Source organism: Hyaena hyaena, unplaced genomic scaffold (assembly GCF_003009895.1).
Source record: "Hyaena hyaena isolate Hyena2069 unplaced genomic scaffold, ASM300989v1 scaffold_889, whole genome shotgun sequence".
Lineage (NCBI taxonomy): Eukaryota > Metazoa > Chordata > Mammalia > Carnivora > Hyaenidae > Hyaena > Hyaena hyaena.
In genome coordinates, this window is record NW_024081523.1 from 140666 (window position 1) to 156749 (window position 16084).

Consider the following 16084-nt stretch of genomic DNA (forward strand, 5'->3'; position numbering starts at 1 on the left):
GCAACCGATTTCTGTACGTTGATTTTGTACCCTGCAACTTGGCTGAATTCTTGGATCAGTTCTAGTAGGCTTCTGGTGGAGTCTGTCGGGTTTTCTATGTAGAGTATCATGTCATCTGCGAAGAGGGAAAGTTTGACTTCCTCTTTGCCAATTCTGATGCCTTTGATTTCCTTTTGTTGTCTGATGGCTGATGCTAGGACTTCCAGCACTCTGTTAAACAACAGTGGTGAGAGTGGACATCCCTGTCGTGTTCCTGATCTCAGGGGGAAAGCTCTCAGTTTTTCCCCGTTGAGGATGATGTTAGCTGAAGGCTTCTCATAGATGGCTTTGATGATGCAGAAAAAGCATTTGACAAAATACAGCATCCTTTCTTAATAAAGACTCTCGAGAAAGTTGGGATAGAAGGAACCTACTTAAACATCATCGATTCTTCTGGTATTTTAAAGTGACTTGTGTTTTTCTAGTCCTTACCTTGCTGCTCCATGTCTTTCTATTTCTTTGTTTCAGTAGTTATTATGCCAGCTTTTTGTTTCTTTGCCTTCCTCTTTACCTCCTCCCTACCTGTACTCAAATGAATGGTCACTTCTGTTGAGTGATGGGATTTTTCAAAACTTATTTATTATGAATCCAGAATTGGGGGAACAATGAAATATTTAACCTCTGCTCTCTGAAAGTTTTGCCAAGTAAGAAAAGAGATGCACAGCCAACCTTCTGACTACCTCAAATATATGTCAACAGTACACATTGTACTGGAATCATAGGAGGGTAACAAAATAGTTCTGATATTGAGGAAGGTAGCTGTGAAGCTTTATTAAAAAGGGATGCAGGGCACCTGGGTGGCTCAGTTGGGTGGGTGTCTGACTTCGGCTTAAGTCATGATCTCATGGTTCGTGGGTTTGAGCCCCTGTTGGGCTCCGCACTGACAGCTCAGTGCCTTCATCGGATTCTCTGTCTCCCTCTCTCACTGTCCCTTCCTTGTGCATGTACATACATGCTCATTCTCTTTCTCAAAATAAATATTTTAAAAAATTTTTAAAAGGGAGGGGGACGCATTTTTTTCTCTCTCTTGAAGAGACCTGTGATAGGCCTTAACATAGATCTGGGAAGAAAAGTATATTTCAGGAAGCTGGGACAGCCTCTTGTAAAGGCCCTAAGTTGGGGTCATTTTTGACCATGTTTGGAGACTAGCCAAACCCTTGTGGTTTTGTGTGGCAGGTTTATAGCACTTACAGGAGGCTAAATTGAAGAATAAACTCAGACAGGTAGGAAGGGACCAAATTATTCATGGCTTTGAAGGTCAGGCTGATGAACTGAGTGGAATAAATAAAAATTACAAATTCAGGAAAGGTTTTGCTACCACAATTTTTAGGTATTTTGGATTATGGAGTTGTGAATAAGGAATCATGGATTGAATTAATACAGATCTTTGTTTTAGTAGGCTAGATTTTTATGTGTGTATTTATTTTTTTTTTCTGTTTCAAGTTTTTATTTAAATTCTAGTTATCCTATAGTGTAATACCGGTTTCAGGAGTAGAATTTAGTGGTTCATCACTAACTCCCAGTGCTCATCCAAACAAGTACCTTCCTTAATGCCCATCACCCATCTAGGCCCTCCACCCCTGCCTCTCTCCATCAACCCATTCTCTACCATTAGGAGCCTCTTTTGGTTTGCCCACATTTTTTACCCTCTTTTCCCCTATGTTCATCTGTTTTGCTTTTTAAATTCCACATATGAATGAAATCATTAGTATTTGTCTTTCTCTGACAGACTTGTTTCACTTTGTATAATACACTTTAGTTCCATCCCCATTGTTGCAAATGGCAAGATTTCATTCTTCTTAATGGCTGTGTAATATTCCTGTGTGTGTGTGTGTGTGTGTGTGTGTGCGCGCGCGCGCGCGTGTGTGTGCATGCACGTCCACCGCATCTTCTTTATCCATTCATCTGTCAGTAGACACTTTGGCTACTTCCATATTTGGCTATTGCAAATGAGGCAATAAACAGGGATGTATGTCTCCCTTTGAATTAGTGTTTTTGTATTTTTTGGGTAAATATTCAGTAGTGGGATTACTTGATCAGAGTGTCTATTTTTAATTTTTTGAGGAACCTCCATACTGTTTTCTAAGTGGCTGCACTAGGTGGCATTCCCACCAACAGTGCAGAAGGATTCTTTTTTCTTCACATCCTTGCTCACACTGGTTGTTTCTTGTGTGTGTTTGATTTTAGCTATTCTGACAAGTGTGAGGTGATAGATCTTTCTATGGTTTTTGATTTGCATTTACCTGATGATGAGTGATATTGAGTATCTTATGTGTCTGTTGGCTATCTGTATGTCTTCTTTATAGAAATGTCTGTTCATGTCTTCTGCACATTTTAAAAAATTGGATTATTTGTTTTTTGGTTGTGTATTAGTTTTATATATTTTGGATCTAACCCTTTATCAGATATTTTTGTTGATTGTTTCCTTTGCTGTTCAGAAGCCTTTTATACTGATGTAGTCTCCATAGTTTATTTTTTATATTATTTTCCTTGTCTCAGGAGACATATCTAATAAGAAGTTGTTAGAGCCATTGTCAGAGACATTACTCATTGTGCTTTCTTCTAGGATTTTTATGGTTTCAGGTCTCACATTTAGGTCCCTGGTGTAAGAAAGTGGTCCAGTACCATTGTTTTGCATGTTGCTGTCTAGTTTTCTTAACATCATTTGTTGAAGGTACTTGTCTTTTTCCCATTGCATGTTCTTGCCGCCTTTGTTGAAGATTAGTTGACCATATAATTGTGAGTTTATTTCTGGATGACAGTTTGTTTTTTTTAAGTTTATTTATTTTGAGAAAGAAAGAGGATAGAGAGAGAGAAGGAGCACATGAGCAGGGGAGAAGCACAGAGAGAGAGGGAGAGAGAATCCCAAGCAGGCTCCATGCTGTCAGCACAGAGCCCTACAGGCTCAAACTGTGAAATAGTGTCTGGAGCCAAAATCAAGAGTTGGACCGTTAACTGACTTTTTTTTTTTCTTGGATGTCTGATCTTATTTATTTGTTTCTCTTACAACAATCTCATTTTTGACTGGACTCAGACTTTGAGGTAGAAGCTCTCAGAGAAGACAGTCTCTGTCTCTTGGCAATCTGTTCTTGGCATTTTTCTTTGGCCTTCTTCATTCTTGTGGCCAAAAGCTTAGTATTCAGCCTCTTCCTTGTGTTTCTTTGTGTGCTGCTTCTTGAAAGCAATGCGTCAGTGTTCGTGCTGGAGGACACATGAAGTAAAAGACACTAAATCTTGGGTGCTCTGTTTCGATGTTTCTTACCTTCTTTGTTTAGGGGCTTTATCACAAGATACTGGCAGACATCATCTTCCTTCAAGAGATTGAGAAGCTTGCGGATTCTGCTAGCTCTTTTGGGCCCCAGGCGACGAGGCACAGGAGTATCAGTGAGTCCAGGAATATCCTTCTCCCCTTTTATCATGATGATCAAGTTGTGAACACTGAGATTGGCATCCACAATGCAGCCTAGACAGATTTGTGCTTTCTTTCTCCAGTCCTCCATGGTCGGTAGCAGGAATGCCCCTTACTTAGCAGTAGGTGGATGTGGCCATGGGTCAAGACACCCTGCTTCATGGGGAAACCTTGTTTGTCATTGCCACCACTGATTAGGACCACATAACCCTTCCATTCTTTCCCTAAAGCATTAGTAGCAACTTCTGTGGCCATTCGCGTCTTAAAAAAGGTACAAAGTTTGCGTTAATCGTCCACTTCAGTGAGTTTCTGGTAGCCAGTAGCTGGGAAAGAGATGTTCAGCTTCATCTTGAGGCTGCTTACCACCTCTAACATGCCACAAAAAGGAATCTATTCTGTTCTTTTGATCTGTGTATTTATTTTTATGCCGATACCATACTGTTTTGATTACTACAGCTTTGTTGTGATTCTTGAAATCTGGGATTGTGATACTCAGTTTTATTATTTTTTTTAAGTAGGCCCCATGCACGGTGTGGGGCCTTGAACTTTCAGATCTGAACAAGAGTCACATGCTCTACCAACTAAGACAACCAGGTGCCTCCAGTTTTGTTATTCTTTTTCAAGATTGCTTTTGCTATTGAGGGGCTTTTGTGGTTCTGTACAAATTTTAGGACTGTTTGTTCTAGTTCTATGAAAAATAACTATTTATTAATAGATAGGGATTACATTAAATTTGTAGGTTGCTTTTGATAGTATGTACATTTGTTCTTCTAATCCATGAGCATAGAAGATCTTTCCATTTGTTTGTGTCTTTGGTTTCTTTCATGAGTGTTTAACAGTTTTCAGAGTACAAATCTTTCATCTCCTTGGCTAAATTTTGTTATTTTTGGTGCAGTTGTAAATGGGATTATTAATTTCTCTTCCTGTTATTTATTTATTAGAGTATAGAAATGCAATGGATTTTTATATATCAGTTTTGTATCCCATAGCCTTACTGATACCATATCATCTGCAAATAGTTTAAGCTTTACTTCTTCCTTACCAAGTTTGGATTCCTTTTATTTCTTTTTGTTGTCTCATTGGTGTGGTTAGGACACCCAGTACTATGTTGAGTGGTGAAAGTGGACATTTTGTCTTGTTCCTGACCTTCAGGGAAAAGGTTTTATTAGTTTTACCCCACTGAATATGATGGTCACTATGAGCTTTTCACATATGGCCTTCATTATGTTCAGATATGTTGCTTCTAAATCTACCTTTTAGAGGGGTTTTATCATGAATGGATTCTGTACTTTATCAAATGCTTATTCTGCATCTGTTGAAATGGTATATGGTTTTTATCCTTTCTCTTGTTAATGTGATGTATCATGTTAATTGATTTATGAATACAGACATCCTTGCATTCCAGGAATAAATCCAACCTGATTGTAGTGAAAAATAGTTTTAAATATATTATCGGACTCAGTTTGCTAATATGAGGATTTTTGTGTCTCTGTTCACCAGAGATATTGGCCTGTAGTTCTCTTTTTGTTCTTGTAGTGTCTTTGTCTGATTTTGATATTAGGGTAATGATAGCTGACTTTGGAAGCTTGCTTTCTTCTTTTATTTTTTGGAGTAATTTGAGAAGAATAGATACTGTTTTTAAATGTTTGATAGAATTCATAGCTGTCTGGTCCTAGACTTTGGTTGGGAGTTTTTTTTTGATTACTGATTCAGTTTCATTGCTGGTAATTGGTATGTTCAATATTTCTATTTTTTCCTGATTTACTTTTCGGAGGTTATATGTTTCTATGAGTTTGTCCATTTCTTCTAGGTTGTCCAGTTTTTTGGCATATGATTTTTCGTAATATTCTTTATAATCCTTTGTATTTCTATGGTGTCAGTTGTTATTTCTCCTCTTTCATTCCTGAATTGTTTGAGTCCATTCTCTTTCTTTTTTTATGAGTCCTGTTAAAGATTTATCAATTTTGTTGATCTTTTCAAAGAACCAGCTCCTGGTTTCATCAGTCTGTCCTGTTTTTTTAGTTTCTCTTTCATTTATTCCTGCTCTAATCTTTTTTTTAAAATTTCTCTTAACACTTATTTATTTTTGAGAAACATAGCATTAGTGGGGGAGGGGCAGAGAGAGAGGGAGATAGAGAATCTGAAGCAGGCTCCAGGCTCTGCACTGTTTGTCAGCAGAGCCTGACATGGGACTCAGACTTACAAACCATGAGATCATGACCTAAGCTGAATTTGGAATCTCAACCAACTGAGCTACCCAGGCGCCCCTGGTCTAATCTTTATTATTTCCTTCCTTTTTCTGGTTTTCAGGTTTTGCTTTTCTTTCTCTAGCTCCTTTATTTGTAAGGTTAGGTTGTTTATTTGAGTTTTCCATGCTTCTTCAGATAGGTGTGTATTGTTATAAACTTCCTTCTTAGAACAGGTTTTGCTGCATCCCAAAGATTTTGGACTATTGTATTCCCATTTTCATTTGTTAGTCTATTTTTGGATTTCTTCTTTGATAGCTTCATTGACCCACTTATTGCTTAGTAGCATGTTATTTAACTTCCGTGTATTTTTGTTTTTTCCAGGTATTTTCTTATGTTTGATTTCTAGTTGTGGTCAGAAAAGATGCATGGTATGACTTCAGTCTTAAATTTGTTGAAACTTGTTTTGTGGTCTAATATGTAATCTATTTCGGAGAATGTGTGCTTGGAAAGAATGTGTATTCTGTTTTAGGGTGGAATGTTCTGAATATATCTATTAGATCCATCTGGTCTAGTGTATCTTTCAGAGTCACTGTTGCTTTGGTGATTTTTCTGTTTGGATGATGTGCCCATTGCTATAATGGTGTGTTAAAGTCCCCTACTATCATTGTGTTGCTGTTGATTACTTCCTGTATGTTTGTTTTCAGCTGCTTAATGTATTTGGTTCCTCCGTGGTAGATGCATATATATTTATAATTGTTATATCGTCTTTTTTTTTTTTTTAATATTTTTTTTTTTTAAATATTTTTTATTTATTTTTAGGAGAGCTAGGGAGAGAGAGACAGCGTGAGCAGGGGAGGGTCAGAGAGAGAGGGAGACACAGACTCTGAAATAGGCTCCAGGCTCTGAGCTGGCAGTCAGCACAGAGCCCGACGCGGGGCTTGAACCCACAAACCGCGAGATCATGACCTAAGCGAAAGTCGGACGCTTAACCGACTAAGCCACCCAGGCGCCCCATTTTTTTAAATATTTTTATTTATTTCTAGGAGAGAGAGAGACAGCGTGAGCAGGGGAAGGTCAGAGAGAGAGAGAGATACAGACTCTGAAATAGGCTCCAGGCTCTGAGCTGGCAGCACAGAGCCCGACGCGGGGCTCGAACCCACGAACCGCGAGATCATGACCTAAGCGAAAGTCGGACGCTTAACCGACTAAGCCACCCAGGCGCCCCAATTGTTATATTTTCTTGTTGGGTTGTCCCCTTTATGTTTGTTTACATAGTGTCCTTTTTTCTCTTTTTACAGTTTTTGTTTTGTCCCATGTAAGTATTGCTATCCTGGTTTTCTTTTCATTTCCATTTGCTTAAAAAATGCTTCTTTCCTTCCCTTTCAATCTGCATATTTCTTTAGGTCTGAAATGAGTCTCTTAAAGGCAGCATATATAGATGGGCTTTACTTTTTTATCTACCCCATCACCTTTTGTGTCTTTTGGAGTGTTAGTCCATCTACATTCAAGGTAATTATTGATAGGCATGTATATATTGCCATTTTGTTACTTGTTTTATGTCTGTTTATGTAGTTCTCTGTTCTTTCTCCTGCTCTCTTGGTTTGGTTCTCTTCTCTTGGTTCTCTCATGGTTTGCTTGCTTTCTTTAGTGATGTACTTGGATCCCTTTCTTTTTATTATTTCAATATCTGTTACTGATTTTTGATTTGATTTCCCTCCACATTTTAGGTATATGGTGTCGTGCTTTGCATCCTTTTATTTTGTGAATCCATTGACTAATTCTTACAGATATACTTATTTTTTTTACTGCTTTTGTGCTTCCTGCTTTTCTTATTCCTATTTATAAGTCTTTCTACTCAGAGTTGTCTTTTAACATTTCTTGTAGGGCTGGTTTAGTGGTCTCCAGTTCCTTTAAGTTTTGTTTGTCTGGGAAACTCTGTCTCTCTGTGTGCTGAATGATAGCTTTGTTGGACAGAGTGTTCTTGGCTGCATGTTTTTTCTTTTCAGCACATTGAATATATCATGTCAGTTCCTCTGGCCTGCAAAATCCTGCTGAAAAATCTGCTGATAATTTTATGGGGTTTCTCTTGTATCTCCTGTTGCATTTAGAATTCTCACTTTATCATTACTTTTTGTCATTTTAATTGCTATGCATCTTGGTGTGGACCTCCTTGGGTTGAGTTTGAGGACTCTCTTTGCCTTCTGGATTTGGATTTGTTTCCTTCCCCAGATTCAGGATGTACTGAGGTGTTATGTCTTCAAAGAAATTTTCTTTCCCCTTCCTTTTCTCTCTTCTCCTTCCCTATAATGCAAATGTCATTATGTTTGATGGTGTTGCTAAGTTCCGTAAGCCTATTTTCATGTGTTTATTATTTTTTCTCTTATGTTTAACTTGTTTTCCATCCCTTGTCTTCCTGGTCGCTAATCTGTTCCTTTGCTTCACCTAGTATTTATTCCATATAGTGTATTTTAAATTTTAGTTATTGAGTTATTCATCTCTGAATGGGTTTTTTTTGTTTGTTTCCTTGTTAAGGGTCTAACTGATGTCCTCCACTCTTTTCTCTAGTCCTTTGCATACCTTCTTTTTTGTTTTTTAAAGTTTCATTTATTTATTTTGAGAGAGAACAAGAAAAAATGCAAGCCTAAGAGGGGCAGAGAGGGAGAGAGAGAATCCCAAGCAGGTTCCATGCTGTCAGTGCAGAGCCTGATGCGGGGCTCAAACTCACAAACTTTCAAACTCAGATATGTGACCTGAGCTGAAATTAAGAGTCAGTCACTTAACTAACTGAGCCACCCAGGTGCCCCTAGTGTGTACCTTTATGACTATTACTTTAAATTCTCAATAGGAATGTTACTTACCTCCATTTTGCTTAGGTCTCTTGTGGTGAATTTGTCCTGTTCTTTCACTTAGGACATATTACTCAGTCTTCTCATTTTGTTTAACTCTGTCTGTTTCTATGTAGTTCAGCTGTCATCTACATCTCTTGCTCTTAAAAGTAGTGGCTTTATGAAGAAGAGGTCATTAGTGTGTTCCAGTGCAGTGTCCCCTATTCACCAAAAACTGCCACTTCGGGGTGTCTCCTGTGTGTGTTGTCGGTGTCCTGCTGTTGTGGCTGAGCCACTTTTGCTTTCAGTGAAGTCATCTGCAGAGTTTCTCTTTGTTTGTTTTGGGCAGGGTTTAGTCCCTGTGTTATAATGGGCCACTCTGCACGCTGCCTTGGGCTTGAGTTGAGTCAGAATGGGCAGAGCTGTGGTAACACCAAACTGCAAGGTGCTTTCCCTGTATTGTCCTCTGAGAAGCTTTCGTTGGTGGGTGGGTCTGCAGTCAGATCAGCTGTCTACCCCCAGGCCACTGTTGGGACCACAGTCTCACTGGTGTCTGTGGTTATCTTTCTCCCTCCCTGAGCAGGAGTCATTTTGGAGTGGTGCTGGCCCCTATCAGGGCTGCTTGCATACTGCCAGGCTGTGGCACCACTTTAGATGGGCTCTGGCAAAAGCGTATTGGAAGGGGTGTATCCACTGGAGAATGCAGGGCACACTCTTAGCAAGTTATCTAGTGAGTATCTTCACCCTACCAGTCCGCACAGGTATTTGTGTATTTAGGCTGCGGAGGAGGGAAGGAAAATGGCATCTGCCAGCTCCTTTTTTTTTCTGGAAAAGTGTCCCAAAGATCCCTGCCTGTCTAGCACATACACCAAAATTAGTCACTATATCTCCCTCCCACATACCTTTCACACTGCTGCTTCTGTGTTGTATCTCTGCAGGGCTGTTTATTGTACTGTCACTTTAAAGGCAGGGACTCAGTTTCCTCTTGCCCTCCTGGCTCTGCCAGAGCAGAGCCTGCTGATTTTTAAAGTTCCAGTTGTTATGCCCCAGTGATTGTAAGAACTTGTGAAATCCCTTTGCACCCTTGGAGTCCCTCCCTTTTGCAGACTATCCCATGGGTTCATTTACCTCCTGACCATGTCTCTGCCCTTCCTACCCTCTTTGATGTGGCCTCTTCTCTACACTTACCTGTGGAGTGTTTGTTCTGCCAGTCTTTGGATCCTTTTCTAGGTTATTCACACTGGTGTGGCTATTATCTAGTTGTATCCATGTAACTAGTGGAGCTTAGGGTCCTCCTAGTCTGCCTTTTTCCTCAGAAGTCTTTATCAACCTTTTTGATCAAATATTATTTATAGCTCAGTCAGTACCTTAAAAAGCTTCCAATTTTTTTCCCATTTTACCAATAGATGATGATATTGATGATGAAGAGTTTTATGATGAACATTTGGAGGCTTATTTTGAGCAACTGGCTATTCCAGGAATGATATATGAAGACCCAGAAGGACAAGAACCTCCAGAAAAAGACTTTAAATTACCTACAAGTGATCCATGCCAGGTATGTTCCAGTCTTAGGGCTTTTCAGAAATTTGACTTTAGGAAACTATTACTTGCCTCTTTACATATTACCATAAATCAAAACTTTTGGTTTTCTTTGGTTTCTGTTTTTCTGGATAGAAAGTTGTGAGAAATACTTTGCCCATCCTTTCCTGCTTCTTACTTTTTCTTCATCTACAGAAAAATGGGAGAATATTACAGTGAACATGTATTATGTGTATGCCCCTTATCCAGATTAACCAGTTGTTAACATTTGGCCATCTTTACTTTTTTTTTTTTTTTGTCCTTCCATGAATGCTTTTTTCCTGTATCATTTGAAAGGAATGTGCAGAAATTTGACATGGCACCCTAATACTTTGACGTTTATCTCTTTCAAATAAAGATATTTTCCTGCATAATCTCAATTCTTCTGTCTAATTTTGATACAGTAATATAAATGAATATACAGTCCATATTCATTCACATTTACCCACTTGCCTCTAAAGTGTCCTTTATTTTTTATTGTTTTTGAATCAAGATTTAATAAAGGATTACAGTTGCTTTTGGTTGTCATGTTTCTTTAGTATTTTGATTTGTAGTTCTTCCATGTCATTAAAGTTATGTAAAATCTAGGCCTGTTTTGTAAAATGACTCATAAACTAGGTATATCTGATTGCTTCCCCCCTCCTGATAAGATTAAACATTTTGGCAAGAATTCAAATTATGCATGTTCACCATGAACAGGTTAAGATTAAACCAAGGGTATTTTGTGCTTTTCCTTGTATTACATCAGGAGACATGGGAGTCTCTTTGTCCAACTATTGGTGATGTTATGTTTGATAATCTCGGTTAATGTGGTGTTGGCTAGCTGTCTCCTTGTGTAAGTGCCTTTCTTTGCTCTTTTGTTATCAAGGAATAATCTGGAGGATGACACACTGAGGCCATGTGAGCTTCCTGTTCCCCAAGAACCTTTTGCAAACTGGATTTAGTATTATTGCTCAGGCCTCCTAGAAGCAATTATTCCTGTGGTGGTTATAATGGTGATGTTTCCAATTCCTTCTGTGTTAATTACCTGGCATCCTTCTGTCGAGAAGTCGTTCTCTGCCTCTCATCTTTTCCCCCCCAAAAATGTTTTTTTATTAATTAAAAAAATAATACAACTAAGATATTTTTTCAACAGGCAAATGAAAATGGTAGCTTAAACTATGAATCTCAATCAGAAAATAATAGCTCTCTGATTTCCCATGGCTCACACTCTTCAGGAAATTCTGAAACAACCCACAAAGAATCTGAAGATGGTTATGTTGTTTGTGGGCCTGGGACCAGTAAGTATTGAAATACAACTCCATTGTTCTTAAATTCTGTTTGACTTTGCCTTTTTTCCAAAGAATTCGTTTCTTTGGTATAATGGAACCTGTATTAACCATTGCATTCCCTCAGATTTTTAAACAATCTAAAACTTTGAAAAGAGCTTTTAATAATACCTAAGTACATTAGTATTATTAGAAATACTGCAATATGTATTATGGAAAGAGCCTAACTGTCCATCAGCTGATGAATGGCTAAAGATGTGGTTTATATACACAATTGGAATACTACTTGGCAATGAGAAAGAATGAAATCCTGTCATTTGCAGCAATGTGGACAGAACTGGAGGGTATTATGCTAAGCGAAATAAGTCCATTAGTTACAAACAGAGAGTGAGAGAGGCAAACCATAAGAGACTCTTAAATACAGAGAACAAACTGAAGGTTGATTGGGAGATGCAAGGGAGAGGGGAAAACAGGTGATCGGCATTGAGTAGGGCACTTGTTGGGATGAGGAACACTGTATACACTGTATGTTAGCCAACTTGACAATAAATTATATTAAAAAAAAAGAAATACTGCAGTATGAAAGGCACCTGGGAGGCTCAGTTGGTTAGTGTCTGACTTTTAATCTCGGTCAGGTCATGATCTCATTGTTTGTGAGTTCAAGCCCCGTATGAGACGCCATGCTGTTTGCGTGAAGCCTACTTGGGATTCTCTCTCTCCCTCTCTCTCTGCCCTTCCCTGCTCGCATTCACACACACTCCCTCACTTTCTCACAATAAATAAGTAAATAAATAAATATACTGTGGTGTATATTGCTTGTGTTGATTACTACAAATGAGTGTATTTTATTCAGACATTTGAGAATTAGAAATGAATTCTCTGTGTTTGCAGTTTGTCACATTTACTGTTGCCTCCTATTGATTTCTCTTGAATGCAAATTGCTATACTTGTCATATGATTTGAGTCATGATTTGTCATTTAATTGCTAAATAATTAGGTTTACTTGAAATAATTTGAATGGCAAGAAGCAGTTACTATAATAGATTACTGAAACTTTGACTTTGCTCCATTAATTTTTTTCTTGTTTTTCAGGTAAATTTATAGATACTGGAGATAATAGAAGGCAAATAGATGGTGTATTATCATTTTCTCCTGGTACTTGGAGAACTGAAGAAGAGAAAGAAAGGGCAGACAGTTTGAAGGGTATTGTCTCACATCATGGCAGAGTAAGTTTATATGCATTCTCTTCAAGTTTTCTATGAAAAGGATGAAAAATCTTTTGTACGGTATCAATTTTTTTCAAAGCAACAACTGTTGGCTTCTGGAAAATGTAGAAAAAAATATTTAAAAATTTCCCTGCTTAGAGCACCTGAGTGACTCAGTCGGTTCAGTGTCTGACTTTGGCTCAATCATGATCTTGCAGTTTGTGGGTTTGAGCCCTGCATCGGTCTCTGTGCTGACAGCTCAGAGCCTGGAACCTGCTTCAGATTCTGTGTCTCCAACTCTCTGCCCCTCCTCCACTCATACTCTGTCTCTCAAAAATGAATAAATGTTAAAGAAATTTTTTTAAACACTAAAAATTAAAAAACATTTTTCTTACTGATTATGTTTCTATGTGTGTGTTTGTATGTATCTTTGAGATCACTAAGATTATGTTAAATATACAACTTATACATTTTCTTAAATTTAAATATTCATTGACTTTCATTTAGATCATTCATTTGAAAAGTTCTTTAGCTTGGTGTCAAAACATTAAATAAAAAAGCAAATGATTCACCTTGCTCAAGCATGTTTGTTTTTCATTTTATAGTTTTTTCTGTGTTAATATCACCCCATTACTTCTACACTTGAAATTTGGTAGTCATTTCTGGCTCTTACCAATTCTTTGTCCCCTTTTTAATATATGCCTCAGGTTTGTATGATGGTTTCAATTTAGAGGGAGTGTGTGTATTGATAGAGACAGTTATTTATCTTCATAGTAATCCTTTGAGTGATTAAGGCATTAAATGATGATGGGACTGTCATTTTAAAGGTGTGGAAGCTCAGAAAATCTAATTTCTGTCGGTGTGTTCTAAGGACTGTGTCTTAGGTTTATTGTTTCTTATTCTCTTCACCACTACTCAAGTTCAGGATGCTTACTGCCTCATGTCTGATTTATTGTGCTGTCTACAGTATTTTTACCTTTTTTTATTAAATAAAAAAATTTTTCTTTTTATGTTTATTTTGAGAGAGCCAGTGAGCAAGCACACAAGTGGAGTAGAGGCAGAGAAAGGGGGAGAGAGAGAATCCTAAACAGGCTCCACGCTGTCAGTGCAGAGCCTGAAGTGGGGCTTAATTTCACAACTGTGAGATATGACCTGAGCTGAAATCAAGAGTTGGATGCTTAACTGACTGAGCCACCCAGGCGCCCTACCATCTACAGTATTTTCCCCATTTCATTATATTTGTCAATACCAGGTTAATCTTGTTAGGAAGGTTTTTAATGTGTATAATTGTATGCATTATATATATATAAAATACATATTCTTTGTGTTTAAGTGTTTCAAATTAATAATCCTTAAAACGCTTTATAATCTGGCCCTATATTAATCTGTTTTTCTCATGTATGTTTCTTCTACACATCTGTTCCTATTTTCTCCCCCTATTCCCTAATCCAGAGTATGATCATCTTTCTAGTCTTTTTAAGATTTTATTTAAAAACATTTTTTTAATGTTTATTTGAGAGAGACAGAGAGAGAAAGAAAGTGCATGTGAATGAGAGGTGGAGGGGCAGAGAGAGAGGGAGACAGGATCTGAAGCAGGCTCTGCACCCCCATTGCAGAGCCCGATGCAAGACTCAAACCTACGAACCATGAGATCATGACTGAGCCAAAGACGGAAGCTTAACAGACTGAGCCACTCAAGTGCCCCAATCTTTCCAATTGTTTATGAATTCCTTCGTTACTTTTCAGTAACTCTGGACTACACTTGTTTTTCTGAATTCTCATTACAGTAATTTTTATTGTAGTACTTTATTGTATATAGGAATATTTTACTTATGCAGAAGTTGCCTATACAGCAGCTTCAAGAATTTCTTACTCATCCAAGGAACCAGTTATGTACAAACACAACAGAAAGCCCCTTGCCTCAGGTAACCAGAACAAGTGTTCAGAATCAATAGGATTTTCCTGCTACGGATGCTTTGTCAAATGTATAGTCATCTGACAGTATGGAGTTATGATTCTAATATATTTGGTTAACGGTCCAGCCCTCAACTGATTAGAGGTAGCCAATGGAAAAAGGGAAAGAGCATCTTTTCATCTTGATTTTGTCAAAAAGTGATATTTGATAAATTTTATAAATATGTCTAGCCATGCCATTTAATTTTAGGCTAAGGACCTTGTCCTGTAATAGTAATTATTTCTCTAATTGGCAATTATTTGTCATTTAAAACAAGATTTTTAGTTTTAATATTGTTGAATACTCACAAATTGCTTGGCATTTTGGTCAGGACATTTTAACAAAAAGAATCATTGGTACCTTTTTGGCAATAAGTATGGTGTTTGATGTTGTAGGTCATACAAAGATAATCTGCTTTCGTGAAACATAGTAAGAAAGTAAAGGAAATCCATGGATAACTATAAGATAGACAGAATCCTGGTTGTTGAATCTCATCATACCTATTGAAGAAAGTCCCCAAGTTCTGATTGAGTTACATTCTAAAAATTTTTTTTTTAAGTTTCAAAGTGTTTCTAAGAAAAAACAGTTTCTGGTAATCTGTTTCCAATCCATCTTCTAAAAAAAGATCTAATCACTGTTGGTATATAGAGATGCAGCTGATTTCTGTACGTTGATTTTATATCCTGCGACTTTGCGGAATTCGTGTATCACTTCTAGCAATTTTTTGGTGGAGTCTTACCAGTTTTCTGTGTGGAGTATCAGGTCATCTGTGAAGGGTGAAAATTTGACTTCTTTGCCAGTTTGGATGCCTTTTATTTCCTTTTGTTGTCCTGTTGCTTCCAACACTATGGTAAACAGTAGTGGTGAGAGTGGACATCCTTGTCATGCTCCTGATCTCAGGGGGAAAGCTCTCAGTCTTTCCCCATTGAGGATGATATTAGCTGTGGGCCTTTCATAAATGGATTTTATGATGTTAAGGTATATTCCTTCTATCCCGACTTTCTTGAGGGTTTTTATTAAGAAAGGATGCTGTATTTTGTCAGATGGTTTTTCTGCATCTATTGATAGGATCATATGGTTCCTATCCTTTCTTCTATTGATGTTAGCTAACTTTACAATAAATTATATTTAAAATAAATAGAAAATTTTTTTAAAAAATAAAGGATTTAATCACAAGATAGCCAGGTTCTGATGGAGCATTCAGGCACTATGAATGTGAAACCCTGAAGCCTTCAGTAGTGGTTTAAGGAGGGCGTTGAATGTAGAGAGATGGTGAGGGCTGGCTTCTAGCCACAGAATCCAGAGTGGAATGAGCACTTCCATTAAAACTTTGTTGCTTAGGGGGCACCTGGGTGGTTCAGTCGGTTAAGCATCCAGCTTTGCTTCAGGTTATGATCTCGCGGTTTATGAGTTTGAGCCCTGCATTGGACTCTGTGCTGACAGCTTGTAGCTTGGAGCCTGCTTCTGATTATGTGTCTCCCTCTCTCTCTGCCCCTTCCCTGCTTATGCTCTGTGTCTCTCTTTCTCTCAAAAATAAATAAACACTAAAAAAGAAAAAGCTTTGTTGCTTGGATGGGGGGGAAATTCCTATCTGTGGGTCAGCCATAAAGTGTGTTA

General features: G+C 37.9%; 1 protein-coding gene and 1 pseudogene across 1 annotated transcript in view; one reads left to right on the forward strand and one right to left on the reverse strand.

The window, feature by feature from the left end:
• The window catches only part of CEP192 (centrosomal protein 192), a 130861-nt gene that overhangs the window by 23479 nt on the left and 91298 nt on the right, over positions 1-16084 (forward strand). The window contains exons 8-10 of the mRNA XM_039220435.1: positions 9869-10017; positions 11176-11320; positions 12401-12534. Of these exons, the coding sequence (XP_039076366.1) occupies positions 9869-10017; positions 11176-11320; positions 12401-12534 (428 nt within the window). The remainder of the gene's footprint in view (positions 1-9868; positions 10018-11175; positions 11321-12400; positions 12535-16084) is intronic.
• LOC120222562 lies at positions 3054-3796 on the reverse strand (annotated as a pseudogene).